The sequence below is a fragment of the Piliocolobus tephrosceles genome, chromosome 7, assembly GCF_002776525.5.
Source record: "Piliocolobus tephrosceles isolate RC106 chromosome 7, ASM277652v3, whole genome shotgun sequence".
NCBI classification, from domain to species: Eukaryota; Metazoa; Chordata; class Mammalia; order Primates; family Cercopithecidae; genus Piliocolobus; species Piliocolobus tephrosceles.
In genome coordinates, this window is record NC_045440.1 from 3,739,721 (window position 1) to 3,766,543 (window position 26,823).

The following is a 26,823-nucleotide window of genomic DNA, read 5'->3' on the forward strand; positions in this document are numbered from 1 at the left end:
AAAATTAGTTGGACATGGTGGTGCACACCCCTAATCCCAGCTACCCAGGAGGCTGAGGCAGGAGAATTGCTTAAAACTGGGAGGTCAAAACTGCAGTGAGCTGTGATTGCACCACTGAACTCCCGCCTGTCTCAAAAAGTGAAAAATAAATAAAAACCGAGTACTGTTGAGTAGGCCAGAATAAGAAAGAGCCTGAACAATGCCTTTTAGACATGTATTTCAAAATCGTTTTTGTTAGTGTAATAGGAAGCAATGTCTGGGGTAAATGTCTTTCCCTTTTATTACCATTCTGCTTTTATAATAGATTACTAAATTAATGTGTTACCCACCATTCCCCACAATTAGCTTTAAAAACGTCTCTTGGAGGCTGAGCTCTTGTATGCCAGGTTTCATGCTGAGAAGGTTTGTACAGCTGCAATATAAATAAATCTCTGTGAAAAGGTGCTTGCAATAGAACTTCTAAAAGTATCGCCTGTAAGCATTGAGGCACTTCAAAAACACTGCTTCATCATCATTCCAACACTGCAGCCTGAAGACAGGGTTATTTTGGGAGTGTTTGCAGGATAATATTTTATGGGTAGATGTGAGATGCCTTTCTTCTCACATCTGATCTTTGTCTTTCTACAAAGCCTGGGTGAGTTGCATAATAATATTCATTTGAGAGAGGAGACTTCAGTCCCTTTCCGGGTAATGACAGGGAGATTGAGGCCTGACAGAGGGCCATTACGGCTGGTTCAAGACTCTCTAGTTGAGTGGCAGCCAGATGTGGACTAGGATTGCCAGAGGTCCCCAGGTGGCTGGCACTGTCATTTGTGTAAGAAGAGATGGAGGAGGCAAGAAAGACACAGTTGTGTGGATCCCCAGCTACCCTTCCCACAGAGAAGCTTGAGATCTTCCATCTTGTTTTTCCTACCTTCATCTCAGAGGGTGCCCTGGGGTTCCTCTGAGGGTTCCTTCTGGTCCCCTCTTCCCTGGAGAACTTTCTGGTTTCTTTCAGCTGCTGTGACTCACCTTGGAGGAACAGTGTGTGGGAAGTGAGGCTGCTTTCTTATAAATGCTATTCAGCTTCGTGAGAATTTGTCCACACTGTGCACAGAGGAATGTCTTCCTACCACTACCTCCCTACCACGCTGTGTGTTGCTCAGCAGGGACCCCACTCACTGGGTCGTACGGTCATTTTATGTTTAACTTTTTAAGAAATTGACAAACTGCTCCAAAGGGTCTGCCCCATTTTACATTCCCACCAGCAATGTGTGAGGATTCCCATTTCTGCTCATCCTCATAGACGCTTGGAACTTTTATTAGAACTCATTCTAGTGGGCATGGACTGATATCTCATTGTGGTTTTGATTGGCAGTTCCCTGATGACTAATGATGTCCAACATCTTTTCACATGCTTGTGGCCATTTACAAATTTTTTTGGTGAATTGCCTATTCATATCTCTTGCCCATGTTTTTTGTTGTTGTTTTGTTTTCTTTTTTCTCTATGCCATGATTCTGTATCCTTTTTTGTTTGTATTATTGAGTTGTAAAAGAGTGGTTTTTATATATATAAATTCCGGAAACAAGTCCTTTATCAGATACATTTTGGCAGATATTTTCTCCCAGTCTGTTACTTGTCTTTCCACTTTCTTAATAGTGCCTTTTGAAGCACAAAAGTTTAGAACTTTGAGGTTAAGTTTGTGATTTTTTTTCTTTTGTGAACGATGCTATTAGTGCGGTATTTAAGAAATATTTGCCCAACCCAAGACTCCAAAGTTTCTGTCCCATGTTTTCTTCTAGCATGTGTACGGATTGCTCTTACCCTCAAGCCTATGTGGATAGGTTTATTGCACGTAGATACTCAAATGTTGCCACACTCTTTGTTGGGCAGAACCATGGGCCCCACTCTTGATTTCACTTCTCCTTCTCCCCACAGATCTGCAAAACCCCTGAGCCCAAAACAGTCTCCTACTGCAGCCCGTCCGTGCCCGTGCACTTTAACATCCAGCAGGACTGTGGCCACTTCGTCGCCTCGGTGCCCTCCAGCATGCTCACCTCCCCCGACGCGCCCAAGGACCCCGTGCCTGCCCTGCCCGCACACCCCCCTGCCCAGGAGCAGGACTGCGTGGTCGTCATCACCCGAGAGGTGCCGCATCAGACCGCCTCCGACTTCGTGCGGGATTCGGCGGCCAGCCACCAGGCGGAACCCGAGGCGTACGAGCGGCGCGTGTGCTTCCTGCTTCTGCAACTCTGCAACGGGCTGGAGCACCTGAAGGAGCACGGCATCATCCACCGGGACCTGTGCCTGGAGAACCTGCTGCTGGTGCACTGCACGCCCCAGGCCGCCCCCGGGCCCACCCCCGCCGCCGCCGCGCCTCCCTGCTCCTCTGCCGCCCCGCCTGCTGGTGGCGCTCTCAGCCCCGCAGCCGGCCCCGCCTCCCCAGAAGGGCCCCGGGAGAAGCAGCTGCCCAGACTCATCATCAGCAACTTTTTGAAGGCCAAGCAGAAGTCGGGCGGCACTCCAAACCTGCAGCAGAAGAAGAGCCAGGCCCGGCTGGCCCCCGAGATCGTGTCTGCCTCCCAGTACCGCAAGTTCGACGAGTTCCAGACAGGCATCCTCATCTACGAGCTGCTGCACCAGCCCAACCCGTTCGAGGTGCGCGCCCAGCTGCGGGAGCGGGACTACGGGCAGGAGGACCTGCCGCCGCTGCCTGCGCTGTCCCTCTACTCACCCGGCCTGCAGCAGCTGGCACATCTGCTGCTGGAGGCCGACCCCATCAAGCGTATCCGCATCGGCGAGGCCAAGCGTGTGTTGCAGTGCCTGCTGTGGGGGCCCCGGCGCGAGCTGGTGCAGCAGCCGGGCACCTCGGAGGCGGCGCTGTGCGGCACGCTGCACAACTGGATCGACATGAAGCGGGCTCTGATGATGATCAAGTTTGCGGAGAAGGCGGTGGATCGCAGGCGGGGCGTGGAGCTGGAGGACTGGCTTTGCTGCCAGTACCTGGCGTCCGCGGAGCCCGGGGCCCTTTTACAGTCGCTGAAGCTCCTGCAGCTTTTGTGAGGCAAGCCCCACCCTGTACTGTCGCTGCCCCTTCCCTGCCTAACCCTTTCCTGTCTTGCCTTGGAAGCGCCCATGTCTCCCTAGGAAATGGTACAGATGACTGGTATACCTGGATGTAAAATATATAAATATATATATAGAAAATACATATACCATATATAAATATGAAAGACTGAGGATGCTGTCGCCCGACCACACTGGTCTCTTCTGCACCAAGTCCTCCCTGTTTTCTTCTGTAATTATGTACATTTCTAGCTCCATGCAATGTCCTGAGGACAGTTCTGTGAACAGAATGCAGCCTGGACACTGGCCTTGATACCTTGTTTAGGATTTCTTCACCCTTTTGTCAAATTGTTATTTAAAGAAAAAAAAAAGAAAAGAAGAAAACTTCATTAAAAATTTTTTTGGTTGAGTCATGAGCAAAGCCCTTTATCCTTAAGTGCCTGAGTGCATTAATATGCTTGGTGGGTAAAACGGACCTGTCTTTGGTCTTACGCTTTTCAGGAGATACAGCAGCAGTCTACAAAGGACCAGGCAAGTGGGTACCAATTAATCTTCCCTGTTTCTCTTCCCACCTGGAAGCCTCCTGGAAAGAATCCAGACGCAGTCGCTGTGATCCCAGTGGTTTGGAATTCAAACCCATTTCCAGTTTGCTAAAGCTGGTTGCCATTTGTATCATTCAGAGACGTGCCTGAAAACAGAGTCCACCCCAGATGGCTCAGATGAAAAGACCTTAAAGGGACCACTTAGCTAGGTGTGATCAGGGTTATGAGAACAAAGAGTGACAAGGACAAAAGCAAGGGCCAGAACAGCAGGACAGGGGAACATACAGGAGATATTTGCACTGAGATCTCTACAGCCAGAGATGGAGTCTCTGTTTCCCATCTGTCATCTCCAACCCAATAGGATGCCAGGCAGCAAGGGACCTTGGCTGTTGCAGTCTGAAGGATCAGCCTCCAGGGGCAGGGAGGAGGTAGAAAATGCATGGGATGCCAGGTGGCAAACAGCCCACAGTTCCTACTGTACTAGATACTGGCAGGGTAAGAATAGAATTCAGGTGTTTCAACTCCCAGGCCAGTACTCCCTCTGCTGTTCGGGCCTCCTTCAAGTTTCCTTTTATAGTTAATACTTGTTACTATGCCTTTAAAAACACACAAAGAAAATTAGGAGACATCGCATCTTTCCTCCTCAAAACTAGACCCATGCACAGAAGTCAAAAATTACCTATTTGAAAAGAAATAGCCCCAAGACTCTTGTATTTCTACCTAATGGGTAATCTTCCAAATAGATAACTAATTAATTTCTAAAATCTTGTTAATAACTCTGGACAAATTAAAACAAATACAGAGATCTGAATGGATGTTTTAGAAACCTGGGGATGCACTTAGCAGGAAGGATAGGGAACTCTCCCAGGTCCTCTTCTGCATATTAATTTCAATCCTTTTGTGAGTTCCACCTTCCAGCCCCTGACTACATGTAAACACATTCATACTTCCATGCATCGGTGGTGAAGACAGCACCTGGGGCACATTTGTCATTTCAATTGTTTCCTGAGTATTGAGGAAAGAACTGAACCAAAACCAGCTCCCAACCCATTTATACAAGAGCAAGAGAGTCTGCAAACGTGGAAATCATATTTCTCCCTAGGACCTATCTCTTTCAGGGGGTCATTATTTGCCAGTTCTTTCTTTGTCCCTCGGAATTTTCCAGGCAAACCTTCCGCCCTCAATTTGCTGTCTTTTGCTTTTTGGTCCTTTTTCACTTCAAGTAAATAAACAATGGAGAGGGAGGAGCAAATATTCTGCCAGGGGAATGCAGTGCCATTAGAAAATAAGGCCCGGTGTGGTGGCTCACATCTGTAATCAGGAGGTCAGGAGCTCAAGACTAGCCTGGCCAACATGGAGAAACCCACGTCTCTACTAAAAATGCAAAAATTAGCTGGGTGTCATGGCACATGCTTGTAATCCCAGCTACTCGGGAGGATGAGGCAGGAGAATCGCTTGAACCCAGAAGGTGGAGGTTGCAGTGAGCCAAGATCATACCACTGCACTCCAGTCTGGGTGACAGAGTGAGACGCTATCAAAAAAAGAAGAAAGAAAGAAAGAAGGAAGGAAGGAAGGGAGGGAGGGAGGGAAGGAAGGAAGGAAGGAGGGAGGGAAGGAAGGGGAGAGAGAAAGAGAAAGAAAGAGAAAGAAGGAAGGAAGGAAGGGAAGGAAGGAAGGAAGGAAAAAGAAGAAAGGAAGGAAGGAAGGAAGAAATAGAAAGAAAGAAAGAAAGTCAGTCTTAGGAGCCACATTTTTAATTCCTGAATTAATTGCAACTTTTTTTTATGCCACCCACTTGAGAAAAAAAAAACGAGGTTGTAAAAACAGTTTTAAGAACCAATATGAACCGAAAAGTAAAGGATAAAGAAGAAACATTAACAATAAATTCTGAATGAGAGGAATAAGAGCAATTAAACCTAAAACTTACTTCTGAGCTGCCCACCAACCTAGAAAAAGAAAACTGGTTGCAGAATTCTTTTTTGTGTGCAATTTTAGGAAAGAGTTGATAGGAGGAAGAAATTTTTGCCCAGTGCTTGGTTCTGAAGGGAATTTGTCAAGGATTCTTTGTTTGAAGACATTGAATAATGCCCCAATAGCAGTTTTAAAAAGAAAAAAGAAAGCGTTTTTTGAAGATAGATGTCATGAGCGATGCCAGGTTAAAAATAATGAGGTCCACACATGCTTGTGTCTTTCCACAATGTCAGGCTTTTGTTGATGCTAATTCAGTCACAAAAGCCAGGAGTTACATGGAATTCCCAAGGAGGCAATTCTCTTTAGTACCTCCTGTTCTTTTGGTAGTCAGAGCCGCAGGCACACAGGCTTGAGCCACTCCACAAGCCAGTCAATATGGCAAATCATACATAATAGTATGCTTAATCGATATACACATGTTACAGATTAAACATTCCACAATGAACAAAGTAGCATTGAACCTCAAGAGGAGAAAGAGATAGGAGAGAGGGTTAAGGAACCAGTCCAGCAGAAGCAGGTCGGTCTTGCAAGGAAGAGTGTTTGAGGTGGCAGAAGCAGATGCTAAGTTCGTACGGTGAGTGACTGCAAGACAGTGTCAGTTAAGGCAGCTGCATTTTGAGCTGCTGAAAGCCTGACATTTTAAAGTCACAGAGTCCTCTGGTGAGAACTGATCGTGGATGAGTGTGCTTGTTTGTGTCTTTATCTGATTGGATGCAGTCTTTCTTTTTATTTATTAAACAAAACATCTTATCCTTGTTGGCAGAGTGCCCTGTGAAACATAAAATGGAGTCTTATTCTAAGATGGAGTTAGTTATGTCAAGGGTACTCTATACAATAGGGCGTTTTTTAATCTCTACCATTGGTGAAATTTAAATATGGAGTGTTAAAACCTAGTTTCCTCAAATTCTCTGGAAATGATTGCCACCCATTTCTCTCCATGGATTGGCCTTTTCCATAAACGATTAGTCATGTGGCTATAAATACTAGGTTTAGCAAACAACTTCAGTCGCACTAAATTCAGAGGTTCAATATAACTGGTTTTTTGTTAATTCAAAATACACCTAGGCTGCATGGCTTTATCTCGCAGAAGGCTCTAGCATGAAATCCATTATGCCCAGAAACAATAGCTTGTTCTGCAGGACCGAGGTTCAGAAATAATCAGGGACTTTTGTACAAGGGCAGTTGCAGGGCATCTGGCAATTTAATACTCCTGTTATCAGTGAGTTCATCTCCCATTTTTCTTGGCTCTAAACCCAACTACTGGTATTTAAATCTCCAGTTTTTCTTCTCTCCCACTCTGAGTGAAGTCGCCCCATTATGCTTTCCACATATGTAATTTTTGTTGTTTGTAAGCCATTCTCATTTTCATGCCAAGATGTGGAATCATTTTTCTTCTAATTTTTTTAAATGTAGGCATTATAAAGCCTCGTATCTAAATAGTTATATCCTTGCCAGAAGCCAGATAAGCGCTTTAGGGATTATTTATTTATCATAACATATGGCTCAGATCTGAAAAGACTGGTTCTGGGGAGCTGTAGTTACCACTTTATATAACACTTCATGGTTTCCAAGAGCTTAGGGCTGAAAAAACTCTTTTGAGATGTACGCATGTACACAAAATAATTATAAAGATTTTTTAAAGAGAAGACACATGTTACTTTAGTGAGTTCTAAATTTGCTCTTAAAATACACAGTCAATAAATGAGGCAGCCCTTTTCTGCTCTGTTGAATATCTGAAAATCTTTGGAGATCTAAAGATTAGCTTACCAAATCTCACTAAAAGTAGTAGATTTGTAACATAAAACCAACTTGCAGTTTTTAAGAGAGGGCGATGTGAATGGAATTTATTTATTAGAAATCAAAGTTTAGGCCGGGTGCGGTGGCTCAAGCCTGTAATCCCAGCACTTTGGGAGGCCGAGACAGGCGGATCACGAGGTCAGGAGATCGAGACCATCCTGGCTAACCCGGTGAAACCCCGTCTCTACTAAAAAATACAAAAAACTAGCCGGGCGAGGTGGCGGGCGCCTGTAGTCCCAGCTACTAGGGAGGCTGAGGCAGGAGAATGGCATAAACCCGGGAGGCGGAGCTTGCAGTGAGCCGAGATCCGGCCACTGCACTCCAGCCCAGGCGACAGAGCGAGACTCCGTCTCAAAAAAAAAAAAAAAAAAAAAAAGAAATCAAAGTTTAACCCAGCTGGGGTCATTGCTGAAAATTAAAAAAAAAAAAAAAAAAAATTAAAGGCAAGAATAAAATGGTTGGAACAAGTACTGCGGGATGATTGTCTTGACAAATTACCCTTTCTTTTTTCCAGTGCTAATTAACGCAGGCAATGGGGCAACCTCCCTGTAAAAGACGTCCTCGGGGGAGGAATTGCACCCCGGGAAAGTGGTCAGGAGGTAGCCTGATGGATTCTAGGGTTTCAGAAAAAGAGTCCAAATTCACTCAAAAGTGATATTGTTGGTTTAGGGGACTCTGGGGTTGGGCCAGAACATCTGTGACCAATCTGGATCCTCAACAGATCCAGGATACTCAGTCTTGTCTGATCTGGATCTTTTCTCCCAGAACTTGACTACATCCATGCCAAGCTTATGGAAGTGGGGAAGGAAAGTCACGTTTACTCAAGATTTTTCTGCATGTCAACAGGCTGACTTTGTATTGGATTATCCCAGCGGGGTTTGAACGTAGATATTGATCACATATTCTAAATGTTAGATTCGAATATTTCCAGCTCCTATACCAGAGGTGATTACAGCTATTCCCTAAAAAAATACTGCCCTAGACACCAGATGGGCTTAGATTGTTAAGATGTTTGTGCACTGTAACGAACTTAAAGGTTACTCTGCAGACTTCTGCTTTACTACCTTATCAGGGCAGAACAGACCTGGAGACAGGTTGAGAGAATTGAATGTGGAGGTCTAAGGAGAAAAGACAAGGCAGGAATTGAGAACACAAGATTCAGAGACAAACTACCTGCTCTATTAGGTTGGTGCAAAAGTTACTGTGGCTTTTGCCATTGCTTTTTAATTAATTTTAATGGAAAAAACAGCAATAGCTTTTGCACCAATTTAATATCGTATGCATGGATCCAGCCCTGATGACTTTCCACAATCCTTAAAGGATAATGATGCCTTCATTCCTTTACTAGGATTACACAGACATTTGTATGTCTACTCTCTTCTCAAAGATTTCCAGGAATGAGGAAGCTATAACCATTTCCTCTTTTCTAGATTGTGTAGAGTTCAGTTTCAGAACTTATAGCAGATTCCTTAAAAAGTCAGAAAGACTTTAACAATTGAGGCTTTTATTTAAATCCTTTCTTTACGGGCCATTCCCATCACCACGATGACATAAGCAAGTTCTGGTTTTCCTAAAAGAGAAACAGATTTTCTTTTTCCTACCCCTCAGCTTTGTTGGTTTTAATTATTGGAGTAGGCAAACCCTAACATGCACTGAAAGATAAAACTATCCAACAGGTATACTCTGGGCTGGGCACAGTGGCTCACGCCTGTAACAGCATTTTTGAAGGTCAAAGCTATAATCTCAACACTTTGGGTGGCCAAGAATTGCTTGAGGCCAGGAGTTGGAGACCAGCCCGGGGCAACATTGAGAGACTCTGTCTCTACAAAAAAATAAAAAACAAAAAAATTAGCCAGGCATGGTGGCACAAACCTATAGTCCTAGCTGTTTGGATGAACGGAGGCAAGATGGTGCACTTCCGAGTTCTTCATCCCCCCGCCCCCAACTCTTACCGCGCGTACGAAAATGCAGCTGGCGACCCGGGAAGGTGCAGATCAACTGGGCATGCGCCAGGTGACGTCAATCCGAAGAGACCAAGATTTACCTGGTCGCACCTGCGGAATGCCCCGGACATGTCCGTGCCCCGCCTATTGCCCTCCCACCCCTAGAAAAGCCGCTCTCCGCCATTGAGCCACGGGGCCTTCTCACAGCCCCACTCCTGTCAGGATGTCGGGACTGTGGGAAGTCCGACCGAGAGCCCCACCGGGGGACTCTGCCGGCCTCCTTTGCCGGAGGCCGACAGACTTCTCTCCCACACCTTAGGTTACCAAAAATAAACGTGCAGTTTTGCTCCTACACTTGCCTACCCGCTGGTTCTTTTGTGCCCGCTCTGGTGGTCTTAGAAAAACAAGTCAGATGGTGCCGAACCTGGGAGGAGACCCCTCCTCAGGGCCCCCAGGGTCCAGGGAGCCTCCTCCTCCTCGTTCCACGCGGCGGACGGACCAGGACCTGAGACCCGCTTCGCTCACTCTCACGGCCTCTCTGGGGTAAGTGCCCTTGTCTCCTCTTTACCTCCCTCGGCCAAAATCCCGCGCAGGTCCGAGGCCCACTTTTGAGCCACCAAGTGGCTCAGGAGACCCCTTCAGAACGGAGACGTCCTCCTGAAGGTAATCTCCACTTTGGCTCCATGAGCCTCCAGTCTGTCTCTGCTGGTTCCAAAGGACGCTTTGAAGCCAGGCAGAGATCCACTTCCATTTCCATTGTGTCCATTGTGTAAGTAAAGAGGAAACAAACGGGAAACCCCCCAGTCCAAATTTCCAAAGAGCACCTCCTTAGGGTGCCTCCTAGCCAATTTAAAAACCTTACAGCTTGAACAAAACCTTAGGAGGAAGCGGTTATTTTTCCTTTCCACTGTGGCGTGATCGACCTCAGCAATTTCTGCCAGCGGCTAGGCAAGTGGTCCGAAATTAATTATGTACAAGGCTTTTGGGCCTTAAGCTCTCGTCTCTATACTCCTCCTTCTCTCCACCCCCTCCCTTCCTGACCAGACTCCTCCTCCTCCCCCCATCCAGACTCCTCCTTCCTCCTTCTTATCTACTAGTAATCCACTCGGTCCCATGCCTCCTTCGGGGCCCCCAACTGGCTGTCTTGAGTCTCCTGTCTCTGCACACACCCGCTCTAAGTGCCCTGCTGATGTCTCCACTCCTGCCCCACACCCTCCTACAGTGTTAGTGCCTTTGCGAGAGGTGGCTGGGGCGGAGGGGGTAGTCAGAGTACATGTCCCTTTTTCATTGGCCGATCTTTCCAAAATTGAGAAGCGTTTAGGTGATTTCTCAGCTAATCCTACCATATACATAAAGGAATTTAGACACCTTTGTCAGGCCTATGACTTAACTTGGCATGACCTCCAGGTTATCCTAACCTCCACCCTAAACTGACTGAGGTTCTAACCCAGTATACCCGGTTAGATCCGGCCTCCCACACAGGGGCCACCATTTTGGCGTCTTATTTCATTTCTCAATCAGCTCCTGACATTCGTAAAAAACTTCAAAAGGTAGAGGATGGTCCTTAGACACCAATACAAGACCTAGTTAAATTAGCCTTTAAGGTCTATAGCTCCAGAGAGGAGACGGCTCAGTTACAGCTCCTAGCAGCGGCTTTACAGCCCAGTCGTAACCCCAGGCCAGAGAGCACATACTCCACAGACTCCAAGGCTACAAAAGGAGCCTGCCTGCTATAAGTGCGGCAAGGCAGGACACTATGCCAACAGGTGTCCGCAAGGTCCCCAAGCCCCAACACAGCCTTGCTATAAGTGCAAGGCATCAGGACATTAGGCCAGTGAATATCCTAACCCTCGTCCACCAGCAACCCCCTGCCCTGCTTGCCAGCAGGGAGGAAACTGGAAGTCTGATTGCCCCACCCTGAGAACAGGTGCCGCGCCTCCACGTGACCCCCTTTCCCAGGATCCTGGGAGCTCCTTCCAGCTCCTACATCTGGACGACAACTGAAGGTGCCGAGACTCGGGGACCCCCATCACCCTCGCCAAGACGCGGGTAACTCTCCTGGTAGCGGGTAAGACAATTTTTTAATCAACAGCGAGGCTACCTATTCTGTTTTGCCGTCCTTCTCTGGACCTAGCCTTCCATCCAATATCTCTGTAGTAGGTGTAGACGGAAAGCCATCCACTCCACAAAAACTCCACTCCTTAAGTGCTGCCTGGCCAACAACTACTTTGCACACTCGTTCCCCATTCCCAGCTAAAAAGGGCCCCTACCGAAAGCAATCAGTGGAAATCAGTTTGGCTTTCCCCCACTCGCCTCAAACTTACTAAATTTTCTTAACTATCTCATACTCCCCAACCTTGCCAGGACCTTCCTTCTGGGTTTTGCCCCCATTCCAACAAATGCTTCCATTCCTCATTCCTATACTAATACTGTGCCTTATTTTATTTTTCATCCGTGCGTCCAAATACCAACCATGGGCCCTGACCTTAACGACGCCCCTTAACAGCAGGAAGTAGCCAGACAGACCGCGGCACCCCTTTATCACTATTATCAATAAAAGGTTGGACTGTTTGGATGAACGGAGGCAAGATGGTGCACTTCCGGGTTCTTCATCCCCCACCCCCCCAACTCTTCCCGCGCACGCGAAAAGCAGCCGGCGACCCGGGAAGGTACAGATCAACTGGGCATGCGCCAGGTGACGTCAATCCGAAGAGACCAAGATTTACCTGGTCACACCTGCGGAACGCCCCGGACACGCCCGTGCCCCGCCTATTGCCCTCCCACCCCAGAAAAGCCGCTCTCAGCCAGTGAGCCAAGCGGCCTTCTCACAGCCCCACTCCTGTCGGGATGTCGGGACTGCAGGAACTCCGTCCGAGAGCCCCACCGGGGGACTCTGCCAGCCTCCTTTGCCAGAGGCCGACAGACTTCTCCCCCACACCTTAGGTTACCAAAAATAAACGTGCAGTTTTGCTCCTACACTTGCCTACCCGCTGGTTCTTTTGTGCCCGCTCTGGTGGTCTTAGAAAAACAAGTCACTAGCTACTCAGGAGGCTGAGGTGAGAGGATCACTGGATCCTGAATGATCAAAGCTACAGTGATGCTACTGCACTCCAGCTTGGGCAACAGAGAGACAGAGAGAGCCTGTCTCAAAAAAAAAAGAAAAAGAAAAAGAAAAACAGGATACTCAGGGCAGGTATCAATCCTCCATGCTTTCTACTCCATGCCATTCTCCCTTCCTTTCCCCTGCGAGCAGCCACCCACCGTGGTCATCAAACTCACCAATTTCTGCTTGATCCTTCCTGTGTTTGTGCACAAATGAGCAGATACAGGTGTATTCTTCTTTCTTACACAGAAGTTACCTTGCCTGAGATGCGAGAGAAGTTTGCTTTCCTCACTTAGCAGTATGTCAAGAGGAATTTTCTTTCTTTTCTTTTCTTTTTTTTTTTTTTTTTGAGATGGAGTTTTACTCTTGTTGCCCAGGCTGGAGTGCAATGGTGCAATCTCGGCTCACCGCAACCTCCATCTCCAGGGTTCAAGCAATAGTCCTGCTTTAGCCTCCCGAGTAGCTGGGATTACAGGCATGTGCCACCACACCCAGCTTATTTTGTATTTTTAGCAGAAATGGGTTTCTCCATTTTGATCAGGCTGGTCTCGAACTCCCAACCTCAGGTAATCCGTCTGCCTCAGCCTCCCAAAGTGCTGGTATTACAGGTGTGAGCCACGGCACCTAGCTGGAACTTTCTTAAAGAGAAGAAGTGACTTGATTTCTCCCCCGAGTCAGAGAATTGACAGGTTTCAGCACCTTTTACCCAGGTGTTAAAATATCATTTGCACTGCTTGGAGAGCATTAATTAATCAACATTTTAATGATCCCTTATTTTTGGTCCTTGTTTATTGGTCTTAGGACAACTCATTTAATTTCCATTGAGAGATACAGACTGTTTTTCTTCCCAGGTGGAAATCCTGACGCTTGCTCTAAACTGCAGTTAGCATTTGCAGCAGAGCCCTGAGTTAATGATAAAATTCACCCTTAGGCCCTAACTAGTCCCTGGAGTGACTCTGCCAGTCTTTGCGCTTGCAACTCAATGCTTCTTTGACAAGCTCTGTATTGGTCCCTTGCAGCAAACCCAACCTGGTGGCTATGGCCGGTTCTCCAAGGAAAAGGCTTCAGGATGATCTTCCAGAGATAGTATTTAAGGAAGAGCAAGGTTGTGCTACTCTGTGCCTTGGCTTTTCTGTGGCTCCAGTGTGGTCATTTCTTTCCATGACTTTAGAGAGCAGCAATGTAAGCAACAAGGACTCCACTCATTGAAATCGTTCATGGAACTTGGAGTCAGCTCTTGAACAATAAAAGCCTGATGCTGTTAGTCTTGGCTGAGTACAACATGAGTCATGTGCTGTTTCGAGTACCCATCTGAACATGGGTAGAAAGAAGGGGCTCCCTGGGTGACAGCCAGTGGAACAATCCCATGTGGAGATAGGGTTGGGGGAATGAGGTGGGGTGGGAGCTGCGATCCTAGCACAGGAAGCAGACGAGGGTGCAGATCAGTGTGCCTTCCCAGCCAGTGCCGACTGTGCCCTGCAGCCGGGGTTGGCAGCCACCTCCCAACGATGAGTCACACATTTGATCGCAGCCTTCATCCTGCAGACAGGCCTCGCTGGAGCCAGCTGCTGGGCCCTGCCTTATTACCCAGCAACCCTTTGTTTTAGCTCTGAAAAGGCAACAGTTCATTGGAGAAAGAGTCAAAATGAAGAAAACCAAGGGCAACGTGAAATGGCAATGGCAGCCATTTATTCTTTTGGTAGGATAATCATTTCGTTTTTTTTTCTTCAGAGATAGAGCCTTGCTCCACTGCCCAGATGGAGTGCAATGATGTGATCATAGCTCACTGCAGCCTCGACTTCCTGGGCTCAAGTGATGCTCCGACTTCAGCCTCCCAAGTAGCTGGGGCTACAGGTTCATGCCACCATACCAGACTAATTTTTTGTAGAGCTGGGGGTCTCACTATGTTGCCCAGGCTGGTCTCGAACTCCTGGTTTCAAGTCATCCTCCCACCTCCATCTCCCAAAGTGCTAGGATTGGATGTGTGAGCATCCAGCCCAAGATAACCATTTCTAAATAACACCGTCACAGGTGCTCCCATAAAATGGCTTTTCACTGGGGCACAGGCTTCTGGTAGCAGTTTGATGGAGGGTTGGAATCATGACCTTCAGTAGGACAGGCCCGGTGAGCTCTGGAGTGTTTCCTTTGTGGTAACTCTAAGGTTATCTGGAAGGGAAAGAAATAATGCAGGAGACAGACAGTGAATATTCCTGCAGTGATGTTAAGAGCATAATACAAGCCCTGATAATGGCCACAGCTTGGCTCTGCGTGGTATCTGTGTTTCTGTAAATGGACACTACTCAGTTTAGCAAACAGAGACTAGCATTACATCCGGGTCCTCTGTCTCATTTTCATTCACAGATTCTTGTGGTCTGAGCACTGAGAAAGGAATTCATTAATGCCACTGACCTGTCATTCAAAGACTCCCTGGGTTTCTTGAACAGAAGATTTTAGTTTGGTGTCTGATGACAATGTTGGAAAACTGTGAATGACAGAATGAGAGTGTCTTTGTTTACCTGAATTCTCTGCTCCAAGATTTAAACTCTTGTTGTTTGAAGTATTATTTTACCTTCTTAAAACATTCCTCTGATATATGGAGAAATCTAGACAGATAATCTCTATTTTAAGAGAAATTAAGGTGTAGAAAAGTGAATTGATAAGTGAAGTATAAATTCAGGACTAGAGTCTAGGCTGTATGCCTTCCATTCTCTACTAAGTACACTGTACCTCCATGTGTATACCCCAGTGTTTACTGGGTACCCATCAGCATCTTGCCTGTCCTTCAATTTTTTTTTTTTTTTTTTTTTTTTTTGAGATGCAGTCTCACTCTGCTGCCCAGGCTGGAGTGCAGTGTCATGATCTCGACTTGCTGCAACCTCCACCTCCCGGCTTCAAGCAATTCTCCTGCTTCAGCCTCCTAAGTAGCTGGAATTATAGATGCCCACCACCACGGCCGGTTAATTTTGTATTTTTAGTAGAGATGGGGTTTTGCCATGTCGGCCAGGCTAGTCTTGAACTCCTGACCTTAGGTGATCCACCCACCTTGACCTACCAAAGTGCTGAGATTACAGGCATGACTCATCACACCCAGCCAGTCCTTCGATGTTTGACTCAAGCCACACCAAACTCAAGAATATAGAGAGTAGAAGGATGGTTACCAGTGGCTGGGAAGGGTCGCAGGGGGCTTAATGTAGTGGGGAGGTGAAGATGGTTAAATCTTCACAAAGGGGACAAAAAAAAAAGTCAGAAAGAATAAAATCTACTAGTTGATAGTACAACAGGTGACTATAGTCAACAATAACTTAATTGTACATTTTTAAATAGGGAGTGTCACTGCATTGTTTGTAACTTTAAGGATAAATGCTTGAGGGGATGGATACCTCATTTTCCATGATGTGCTTATGCTTATTTCACATTGCACATAAAATTTATCTCATGTACTCCATAAATATATACACTTACTATGTAGTCCCCAAAATTAAAAATAATAAAAAAGAATAACTAATAAAAATAAAAATAAAAAGTCCTCCCCTGCTTATGAAAGCTAGTGTCCCTTTCTCCTCTGCAATCATCCACTACTGCATCCCTCCAAACCTGGGAGGCAGGCAGAGTTTAAAAAATCTGAACATAAGTATATTCTTTCTCACTGAGTAGACTGTAGGGCGATTGAGAGCAGTGACAATGTCCTACACCGCTTGCTTCCTTATTCCCTAGTCCCCTGCATTGTATGCAGTAGGTGCTTAATAAGTGTGTTGAGGACATTTTTGATGATGACTGTTTTTTAGTTAATGACTGTGTCAACCACTTAAGAATGATGTTCCACAAATGATACAGAGCTTTACAGTTGGCAAAACACTTTCATGTTCCTTATCGCCTGACAACCCTCTAAAGTCCTACAGCATCCTCACCTGTACAGCATGACAGGGAGCCTCTGAGAGACAAAGCATCTTGCCAGAGAGTACTTATGACTGGCTAGTGACAGGACTCAGATTGCAACAAAGGTCTTCTGTATTCAAACCCAATGTTCTGTCCACCCCAGCACAGCTTCACCTCTGTTTCTGATGAATGGTGCCCTGGTCATCACCCCAGGATCCACACAGCCTCTGTCTTTTGCACTAAAGCTGGTATTTAGTTTTCCTATATTGAGTGGCTTCCACTGCAAGAGTGACTATGTAGTGAGTGCTCTATTGGTGACATTAAAACTTAGGTTCACGGAGACATTTTTTATTTTCTTGGGCATGTCATCCAAACACTATCTACCTCTCTGCAATATGTAGCAATGAGGTGCGTCACAGATGCACACAAACTTTGTTAAAACCATTTTCAGTTGCAATACCTTAAAGGCAGTCCCAGGGTGATGAAGCCCTTCCAGTATCCTGGAGGGAGAATATGGATGATCTGCTCCATCCAAGCCTGGACTATGCCAAGCTGCCCCACTGCTTAGAGGCCTTGTGGGGCTAGTCAGGTGGGCATGTGGGGGATTCCGAGGTGCTTACCCAGTTTAGCCCCTGCCAGGCCCTGCCGCAGGCTCTGCTCCTGCCCACCTGCCGCACCCCCAATCCTCCCAGGCAGCAAACCTGCAGGCAGGTGGCTGTGCCTCCACAGTCACCTTCCCAAGTGACCCCCACCTCAGGCTTGTCAGTTTGGTGTCCAATTTCTAGCATGACATGTGGACAAAAGGCATAGTACCGTTCCGCTGCCAGACTGCTACAAAACATCACATTCCATTTTCTACACCAAACTACCAGGACAGAAAGGGAGCGAGTCCTCAAACCTCCCAAGCTGCTTATTTTTCCATCTGTATTAAAAGATTTTTCTCCTTAAAACTGAGGCTGGGCCGAGTGCGGTGGTTCACACCTGTAATCCCAGCACTTTGGGAGGCCGAGGTGGACAGATCACCTGAGTCAGGAGTTCGAGACCAGCCTGGCCAACATGGCGAAAACCCATCTCTACTAAAAATACAAAAATTAGCCAGGCATGGTGGCACGTGCCTGTAGCCCCAGCTACTCAAGAGACTGAGGCAGGGCAATTGCTTGAACCCAGGAGGCAGAGGTTGCAGTGAGCTGAGATTGCACCATTGCACACTAGCCTGGGCAACAGAGCGAGACTCCATCTCAAAAAAAACAAAAACTGAGGCTGAGTGTTAATGAAACGTCAGCCTGGTGAGCCACCTCAGGTTTATGCTGAGGCTGTCCCTACACTACTAGAAACTGAACCTCTTACAGGGGTCTCAGGTTAGCAAGATTTGGTGCTGAAAGCCATTGATATGGTTAGGCTTTGTGTCCCCCCTGCCAAATCTCATCATGACTTGTAATATCCAGGTGTTGAGGGAGAGACCTGGTGGGAGGAGATTGGATCATGGGGTCGATTTCCTCCATACTGTTCTCATGATAGTGAGTGAATGCCATGAGATCTGACGGTTTTATAAGCATCGGGCATTTCCCCTGCTTACACTTCTCTCTCCTGCCGCCATGTGAAGAAGGTCCTTACTTCCCCTTCGCCTTCTGCCATGATTGTAAGTTTCCTGAGGCTTCCCCAGCCATGTGGAACTGTGAGTCAATTAAACCTCTTTCCACTATCAATTACCCAGTTTCAAGAAGTATCTTTACAGCAGTGTGAAAATGAACTAACACAGGCATGCTAGACACACACAGATAACTTAAAAGTTTGTCAGTGATTCTTAGGGAATAGTGACACAAGTCCATGAGCAAAATATTCCATGTATGTAGGGTTAAATGCTCTCTGGGTTTCCCCAAATTTGGATCGGCTTTAAAAGACACACTTCTATTTCTTGGCCACGGATCATGGATGCCTTCTTTTTGAGATGTTTCCTAATGTTATGTTTTTATAGCAGGAATTCGGTTTTCCAAAATAATTCCTGAAAACTTAGGGAACCTACTCCAGTATTCCTGACAGCTACAGTTGGCAGGGCCCAGACCTTGACCTAGTTTCTTTCTTAATTCTGGTCGGAAGGGTCTATCAGAATGAACTATACCCTGGGCTGATTATTTCATCAGCTCCAATAAAGGCATGTCTGAGTTCTGCCAGGAAGAATCTGGTTTCTGAAGCAACTTTCCTGTTAAAGTGCCAGGGTAATCGCTTCTGCCCAGACTCATGAAGCTTGCATTGCAGGAAGTAAAAACATGATAGCACAGCATCTTGGCAGAGAAGCTTTTCCCTGTCTCCTCAGCCTCCAAACAAATAGCTCTCTGGGGGAGTGATGTCTACATCAAAAGCTACTTGTTGTTCAGTGGGGCTCCCAGATGGAGAACTGTTTATTTTGGCTGTAACTGACAATATTTTCTATGTCCAGAGCTGGGGGCTGCCTGCAATGGACTCTTTCTGGCAGCAACAGGGCAGATTTGTGGTTGCCATGCCTTTTCCCTGGCTCCCATTATCCAGAAAGATCAGAGGGAGTTAAGACAAGAAATCCAACCATCTCTCCAAGGGCCATCGACAAGAACTGAAAATCTCTGAGAATGGGCTGAGGCTACTGGGTATGGCAAAAGGCCATAGAACCTCTTATTAGGCCTCTGGCTAAGTTGGTAATATCTAGTTCCGGGTAAAATCTAGGATCTTGAGGTCGGCTAAAATTCGATGTTTTAAAAGTAGCACATAAGAGGTAGAAATATGTAAGTGTTACTATTTCACTTGTTCTCATATCCATAATCCTCCTCAGGAAATTGGTCTGCATTCAAAAGTAAGTGAAACATGACAAGCCAGAATCCTGGAGTGAGAAGTCATGCTTTCTCTTTGTTAATTACTGAGCTATAATGTGATCACTGTTTAATGTCCCCAATTATAAACAATGTCCTCAGTCACTGCTTTTTTCGTTGATAGAAATTTGTAACCTTGTGCAGCTATTAAGAGCTATGATAACCTCAGAAAGATTTCCCAAATCACTTTTTACAGCCAGGTAAGACTCTCAGTCTCAGTTTGTGTACCACCTGTCCAGTCTCCTTAAAAAGGAACAGGGTAGCCTGTTAGTCCATTCATCAGCTGATGGACATCTGGGTTGTCCACTCTTTGGTTGTCATGAATAAAATTGCTTTGAACATTCACATACAAGTGTTTGTATGAACATCTATTTTCGGCCAGGCATAGTGGCTATACCTGTAATTCCAGCACTTTGGGAGGCCAAGATGGGCAGATTGCTTAAGGCTAGGAGTTTGAGACCCGCTTGCTCAAAATGGTGACACCCCATCTCTACCAAAAATACAAAAATTAGCTGGGCGTGGTGGTAGGTGCCTACAGTCCCAGCTACTCAGGAGGCTGAGGCACAAGAATCGCTTAAACCCGGGAGGCAGAGTTTGCAGTGAGCCGAGATCACACCACTGTGCTCCAGCCTGGGTGACAGAGTGAAACTCTGTCTCAAAAACACAACAACAAAAAAATCTATTTTCATCTCTTTTTGGTATATACCTAGGAGAGGAATTACTGGGGCATGGCTTAGGTTTTTAAAGTATTTTCACCTTGTAATCCAGACAGCAAGTTCTGCTGTCCACATTTAAAAGATGAGGAAACTGAAGTTCAGGGGGTTGATTTACCTGTATAAGGGGCGATGGTCTAGTCCTGTCTTTTGACTTTTAGTTCATTAGACTGGTAGATGGAATAATTGAAATAGAATAAGTTAGTTGGTCTTTCCAAGATCACCCAAAAGATTTAGATTAATGAAGAAAAAAAATGATCTTGGATTTACAATACTCTTTCTCCCAGTCCTAGAGTATAAGTGGAAACCTCATAGAGTTCTTTGGCTTTTAGACTTAAGTCAGAAAATGAAGTGTTTCATAGCTTTCAATTTCTAATCAATGTTTGAAGTGTACAAGACAGTCTGAAGGGGAGCCACTTTTAAAGATAATCACACACAAAAAAACAAGAACAAGACAAGGTCTCTTTATTCCTTTTGCTGTTTTGCTAATTATACTGCATGATTCCCTCTGCTTTCTGGCAGGCATTACAAGGATGTCTTGAGGTTGCCTTATCTTTAGTAAACATTAGCTTTAAGCATTTCTTTAGGATTTATTTATGAGATTTCTATTGTACCTTTCTGCTTAAAAGCTTAAGGTGCTTGTCATATAATCTTTGGGATGTTATTTTTATCATAAACTTTTCTAAGCATCTTAATGCTGATGGGAACATCAACAGGAATGGTTCCAGTGTAACCAAAAAGAAAAGGCAACAAAAAAAGTATTAGTGACTTAAACATGTGCTATAATGGAAATATGATCTAAGGTGCAAGGAGAGTACACAGGAAGAAAAGGCAAATTTTGGCTCATGAGGTGGATAAGAGGAACTGGAAAGGTCATAAAGGAAGTTGTATTGAAGGTGAATTTTGTTGTCTGTTGGTGGTGTTGTTTTTGAGACAAGGTCTGGCTCTATCGTCCAGGCTGGAATGCAGTGACACAATCTCTGTTCACTGTAACCTCCACCTCCTGGGCTCAAGCCATCCTCACACCTCAGCCTCCCTCATGAGTAACTGGGACTACAGGCACTCACCATCATGCCTGGCTAATTTTTTTTTTCTTTTTTTGTAGAGACAGAGTTTTGTCATACTGCCCAAGCTGGTCTCAAACTTGTGAGCTCAAGCAATCCACCCACCTTGGCCTCCCAGAGTGCTGAGATTATAGCCATGAGCTACCGCACCCAGCCTTGAAGGTGAATTTTGAAGGATAATTCGAAGTCTACAAGATGGACAAGATTGGGGGGGGGGGACTTTTTATTTTTAACAGCTATTTTGAGGTATCATTGATTTCCATAATAAACAGCATATGTGTAAGTGTAAATAAACTTGATAAATAAAAGTTGATAAGTTTGGGCATACATATACACCCATAAAATCTTTGCCATTTTCAAGATGATGAGCATTTTCTTCTTCTTCTGCCCTTCGTCCTCCTCCTCCTCCTCCTCCTCTCCTCCTCCTCCTCCTCTTCCTCCTCCATCGTCGTCATCGTCGTCATGGAGTCTCATTCTTGACGCCCAGACTGAGTGCAGTGGCGTGATCTCAGCTCACTGCAACCTCCACCTCCCCACCTCCGAATTCAATCAATTCTCCTGGCTCAGCCTCCCAAGTAGCTGGGATTACAGGTGCCCGTCACCACGCCTGTCTAATTTTCATCATCCACAAAGGTTTCCTGTGGTTCTCTATAATTCCTCCCTCCTGCCTTGCTGCCAGCCCATCTTCAGAAACCCACTGATATGTTTCCTTTCCCTATACATTAATTTGTATTTCTCTAGAATTTGATATAATTAGAATCATATAATATATATCCTTTTTGTCTGACTTCTTTCATTTGGCATTAAACATTTGGAAACTGACCCGTGTTGTCATGTATATCTGAAGTTTATTCCTTTTTATTGTTGAATGGTATTCCACTATATGGATATACCATAGTTTACTGTATTCATCATTTCTTGGTGGATATTTGAATGCTGTCAGTTTGGGGCTACTATAAATAAAACCACTAGGGACACTTCCATACAAGTCTCTGTATAGGCATGCCTTGTTTTACTGCATTCTGCTTTATTGCTCTTCACATATTTAAGATTTGTGGCAACTTTGCATTGAGCAAGTCTGTTGATGCCATTCTTCCAACAGCACATGCTACACTCATGCCTTGGTGTCACATTTTGGTAGTTCTCGCAATATTTCAAACTTTTTCATTATTATTATGTCTGCATTGAGGTCACAATAAAAATGTAGAGACAAATTTCTAAATTTAAAGTTTCATTGGGGAAGAAAAATGTTACAGTTTAGGGCATACACACAGACTAGGTGGTCTCCAGGATGTCCACAAAACAAAGAGAAGGTTAGAAGTTTTATTAAAAAGAAGAAATGCTGCATATTGCTTTTTCACAAAGTTTATTGGTGCTAGTATGTGTTTGGGGAGATTGCAAACTCTGATTTGTGAGCAATGGCAGTGGGTGAAATTAGTCCTAGAGGTGCAGCAAGTTATCACCAAAGGTATAGATTATACTGGTTTTAGGTTACCACAGTTACAGCAGTCAGGCTTGCAGAGAATTGCATTCTTGGAACAATCTTTTGTACCCTGAGTGCCTTTTCCTCCCTGGTTTCTGGGCTCTGTTTTAGTTGGGTATGACAAGAATGACCCAATTCTTATGATCAACTTTCACATCTATTACACTGATCTGTAATCACCGTGATCTTTGATGCTTTCAGTTGTAATCGTTTTGCAGCATAACAAATCATGCTCATATTATATTATTAATGGATAAATGCTGCGTGTGTTCTGAGAGCTCCACTGACCAGCTGTTCCCTCATCTCTCTCCCTCTCCTCAGGCCTCCCTGTTCTCAAAGATGCAACAATATTAAAATTAAGCCAATTAATAATCCTACAATGACCTGTAAGTGTTCAAGTGAAAGGAACAGTCACATATCTCTCACTTTAAATCAGAAGCTAGAAATGATGAAGCTTAGTTTCATAATAAGAACTTTCAAGCCTTTTTATTTAAGAAATACATTTAAAAAGGCTATACTGCCATAGGTAGAAGAAGGTATGCTGAAAGCCAAGATAGGCCAAAACTGTGCCTCTTGCACCAAACATCCAAGCTGTGAATGCAAAGAAAATGTTCCTGAAGAAAATTAAAAGTGCTATTCCTGTGAACACACAAATGATAAGAAGCGAAACAACCTTATTGCTGAGATGGAGAAAGTTTAGTGGTCTGGATGGAAGATCTAACTGGCCACATTTCCTTAAGCCAAAGTCTAATTCAAAGGAAGACCCTCCCTCTCTTCAGTTCTATGGAGGCTGAAACAGATGAGTAATCTGCAGAAGAAAAGTTGAAAGCAGAGGCTGGTTCATAAGGTATAAGGAACTAAAACATCTCCATAACATACAAGTCCAAAATGAAAGCAGCAAGGGCTGATATAGAAGCTACAACAAGTTATCCAGAAGATCTAGCTAAGATCATTGACGAAGGTGGCTTCACTAACAACAGATTTTTAATGTAGATGAAACAACCCTCCTTTGGAAGAAGATGCCATCTAGAACTTTTATAGCTAGAGAGAAAAAGCTGATGCCTGGCTTTAAAGCTTCAAAGGACAGGCTGGCTCTCTTGTTAGGGGCTAATGCAGCTGGAGTCTTCAAGTTGAAACCAATGCTTATTTACCATTGCAAAAATCCTAGGATCCTGAGAAATTATGCTAAATCTTCTCTGCCTGTGCTCTACAAATGGAACAGCAAAGCCTGGTAACAGCACATCTGTTTACAGCATGGTGTATTGAATATTTTAAGCTCACTGTTGATATCTACTGCTCAGAAAAAGATTCCTTTCAAAATATTACTGTTCATTGACAATGCACCTGGTTACCCAAGAGCTCTGATGGAGATATCCAAGGAGATAAATGTTGTTTTCATGCCTTCTAATCCAACATCCATCTGCAGCCCATGGATCAAGAAGTAATTTTGACTTTAAAGTTTTATTATTTAAGAAATACATTTCATGGCCAGGCGCAGTGGCTCAAGCCTTCAATCCCAGCACTTTGGGAGGCCGAGACGGGTGGAGGTCAGAAGATCGAGACCATCCTGGCTGACATGGTGAAACCCAGCCATGGTGAAACCCCGTCTCTACTAAAAAATACAAAAAACTAGCCGGGCAAGGTTGCGGGCGCCTGTAGTCCCAGCTACTCGGGAGGTTGAGGCAGGAGAATGGCGGGAACCCGGGAGGTGGAGCTTGCAGTGAGCTGAGATCCGGCCACTGCACTCCAGCCTGGGCGACAGAGCGAGACTCCATCTCAAAAAAAAAAAAAAAAAGAAAGAAATACATTTCATAAGACTGTAACTGCCATGGATAGTGATTCCTCTGATGGACCTAGGCAAAGTCAGTTGAAAACCTTATGAAAAGGATTTCCCATTCTAGATGCCATTAAGAACATTCTTATTCATGGGAACAGGTCAAAATATCAACATTAACAGGGATTTTTGAAGAAGTTGATTCCAACCCTCATAGATGACTTTGAGGGGCTTAAGTCTACAGTGGGGAAGTAGCTGCAGAGGTAGTAGAAGCAATAAGAGAACCAGAATTAGAAATGAGCCTGAAGATGTGACTGAATTGCTGCAATCTCAAAATAAAACTTGAACAGATGAAAAGGTGCTTCTTATGGATGAGCAAAGAAAGTGGTTTCTTGAGGTGGAATCTACTGCTAGTGAAGACGCTGTGAACATTGTTGAAATGTCAACAAAATATTTCAAATATTACATAAACTTGGTTGATAAAGCAGGGGCAGGATTTGAGAGAGTTGACTACAGTTTTGAAAGTGCTACTGTAGACAAAACGCTACACAACATTCTTACAGGCTACAGATAAATCTTTCACGAAAAGAAGAGTCAATTAATGGTGCAAACTGCGATGTTGTCTTATTTAAAGAAATTGCCATAGCCACCCTCACTTTCAGCAACCAGCATCCTGATCAGTCAGCAGCCATCAACATCAAAGCAAGACCCCCCACCAGAAAAAGATTACAACTCCCTGAAGACTCAGATGATCGTTAGCACTTTTTAGCAATAAAATATTTTAAAATTAAGGTGTGCATATTTTTTTCAGACATAATGCTATTACACCCTTAAGAGAGTACAGCATAGTGTGAACATAACTTTTATATGCACTGGGAAGCCAAAAAAACTTTTGACTTGCTTTATTGAGGTATTTGCTTTATTGAAGTGGTCTGGAACTGAACCCACAATATCTCGGTGGTATCTCTGTGTAGACATGCTTTCTTTTCTCTTGGGTAAACACATAGGAGTAGAATGACTGGGTCATAAAGTAGGTGTTAGCTTAACTTTTGAGAACCTGCCAAATAGTTTTCCGAAGTGGTTGTGTCATTATATATACTTGCTTGCTGCCTATGAGAGTTCTAGTTCTTCTGTGTGACTCGGCATGACCAGTCTTTATCATTTTAATTTTACACATTTGTGTGTGTGTTGTGTGTGGGGTTGGGGGAAGGATTTCTTGTGATTCCTTTGGGAGACAGTCACTGAGGTGATACGAACATTTTAAATATTTTGTTTCATGTTGTAAATTGTTTTTTTTACAAAATTCTGCTTTCTGTTTACTTTCCCACCAAATATTTCACCTTATTGGCCTTCGCATCTAAAATCCCCTTCATTTCCCTCTAAATTCCTATACTGCAAGGCCCCATGTACCAACCTTCAGTTGGGGTAGCATGTGTAGAGAAGAAAGGCTTTGGGGGGTTTCTTGATATTATGGTTGGCCTCCACTGTGGTCCCCAGCTCTTCCTCGAATCTTTTCAGGGGTAAAGATTTCAAAGCAGAAGGTAGGATGGAGTTGATGAGGTAGAGATCGAGGAAACGCAGACTGTGGTGGGAATGGGAAGGTATTGTTATGAGCCTCCAAGGCTGATTTCCAGACCATGAGCTGGCTTTTGCCCAAGAGTAGGATTTAATTGGAGTTCCTAAAAGCCTGATTAAAACTGCAGCTTTTATTTTTTGTCTCTCCAGCACCACTTCTGTATTTGTAATCACTTACGAATACACTTTTTTAAAATAATTGCTCCATCTATAATATCTTTTTGGAAAAATTCAGCCCAGGGGTTACATTAGAAGGTCATCTTTCATGTCATTTCCAGTTTTATGATTCTTCTAAGGCTATTTTCCCTTAAAAAAAAATCAATGACTACTGCATCTGTCTCTTTAGCAGTGAAGGTTTCTGCCCTTGCACAGATGTTAGAGAACTTTATCATGGCTGCAGCCCCATCATCTTACCTGAGCACTGAATTTGGGGATCCAAAAATTTATTTTTCCTATCAAGTTTTAGCCCATTAGCATTCTTCATATGAGCAGTTTGGCAGAATGTGGAGGTTTATCTGCTTGGACAACTGGCTCAGCCCAACCACTAAAGGACTGGATGGGATGACTCTTTTCAAACCCCAGCCAGACCCAGCCAAGGACCTGCACCAAGGCTGATCCCTCCCCAGCCTGGTTAGCTCACAATGGGGTCTAGGCAGGTGGAGTCTGACATGCCTCCTTGTTTCGATGGTTACAGGGTGGCATCTGAGTTGGCTTTTTCTATGCTTTGTAGGCGATGTGAGGGCCTTGACTTGGGGAAATATGGGAAGATACAGGACGAACTATTAATGACTGGATGCAACTGAGCTTTTAACTTATGATTAAAGTTATTTATTTATTTATTTATTTATTTAATTAATTTATTTATTTATTTTTAGAAATGTTGGTCTCCCTCTATCACCCAGGCTGGAATGCAGTGGTTTGATCATGGCTCACTACAGCCTCAGACCCCTGTGCTCAAGTGATCCTCCCACCTCAGCCTCCTGAGTAGCTGGGACTACAGGCACCTGCTGCTACACCTGGCTAATTTTTAAAATTTTTTGTAGGGATGGGGTCTCACTATGTTGCCTGGACTGGTCTTGAACTTCTGGCTTCAAGA

At 44.8% G+C, this 26,823-nt stretch overlaps 1 protein-coding gene and 1 long non-coding RNA gene across 3 annotated transcripts in view; one reads left to right on the top strand and one right to left on the bottom strand.

Moving 5' to 3' along the window:
• The window catches only part of PRAG1 (PEAK1 related, kinase-activating pseudokinase 1), a 65,511-nt gene extending 62,049 nt beyond the window's left edge, over positions 1-3,462 (top strand). For both annotated transcript variants that reach the window (XM_023225272.2, XM_023225273.2), the window contains exon 6: positions 1,919-3,462. In XM_023225272.2, the coding sequence (XP_023081040.1) occupies positions 1,919-3,043 (1,125 nt within the window). In that variant the 3' untranslated portion in view covers positions 3,044-3,462. The remainder of the gene's footprint in view (positions 1-1,918) is intronic.
• LOC116418856 lies at positions 3,210-12,745 on the bottom strand. Its single transcript, XR_004229025.1, has 3 exons — positions 12,579-12,745; positions 3,523-3,734; positions 3,210-3,383 (listed from the first exon to the last, which is right to left on the bottom strand). It is a non-coding gene; the product is annotated as an uncharacterized LOC116418856 (long non-coding RNA).
• Between the last annotated feature and the right edge of the window lie 14,078 nt (positions 12,746-26,823).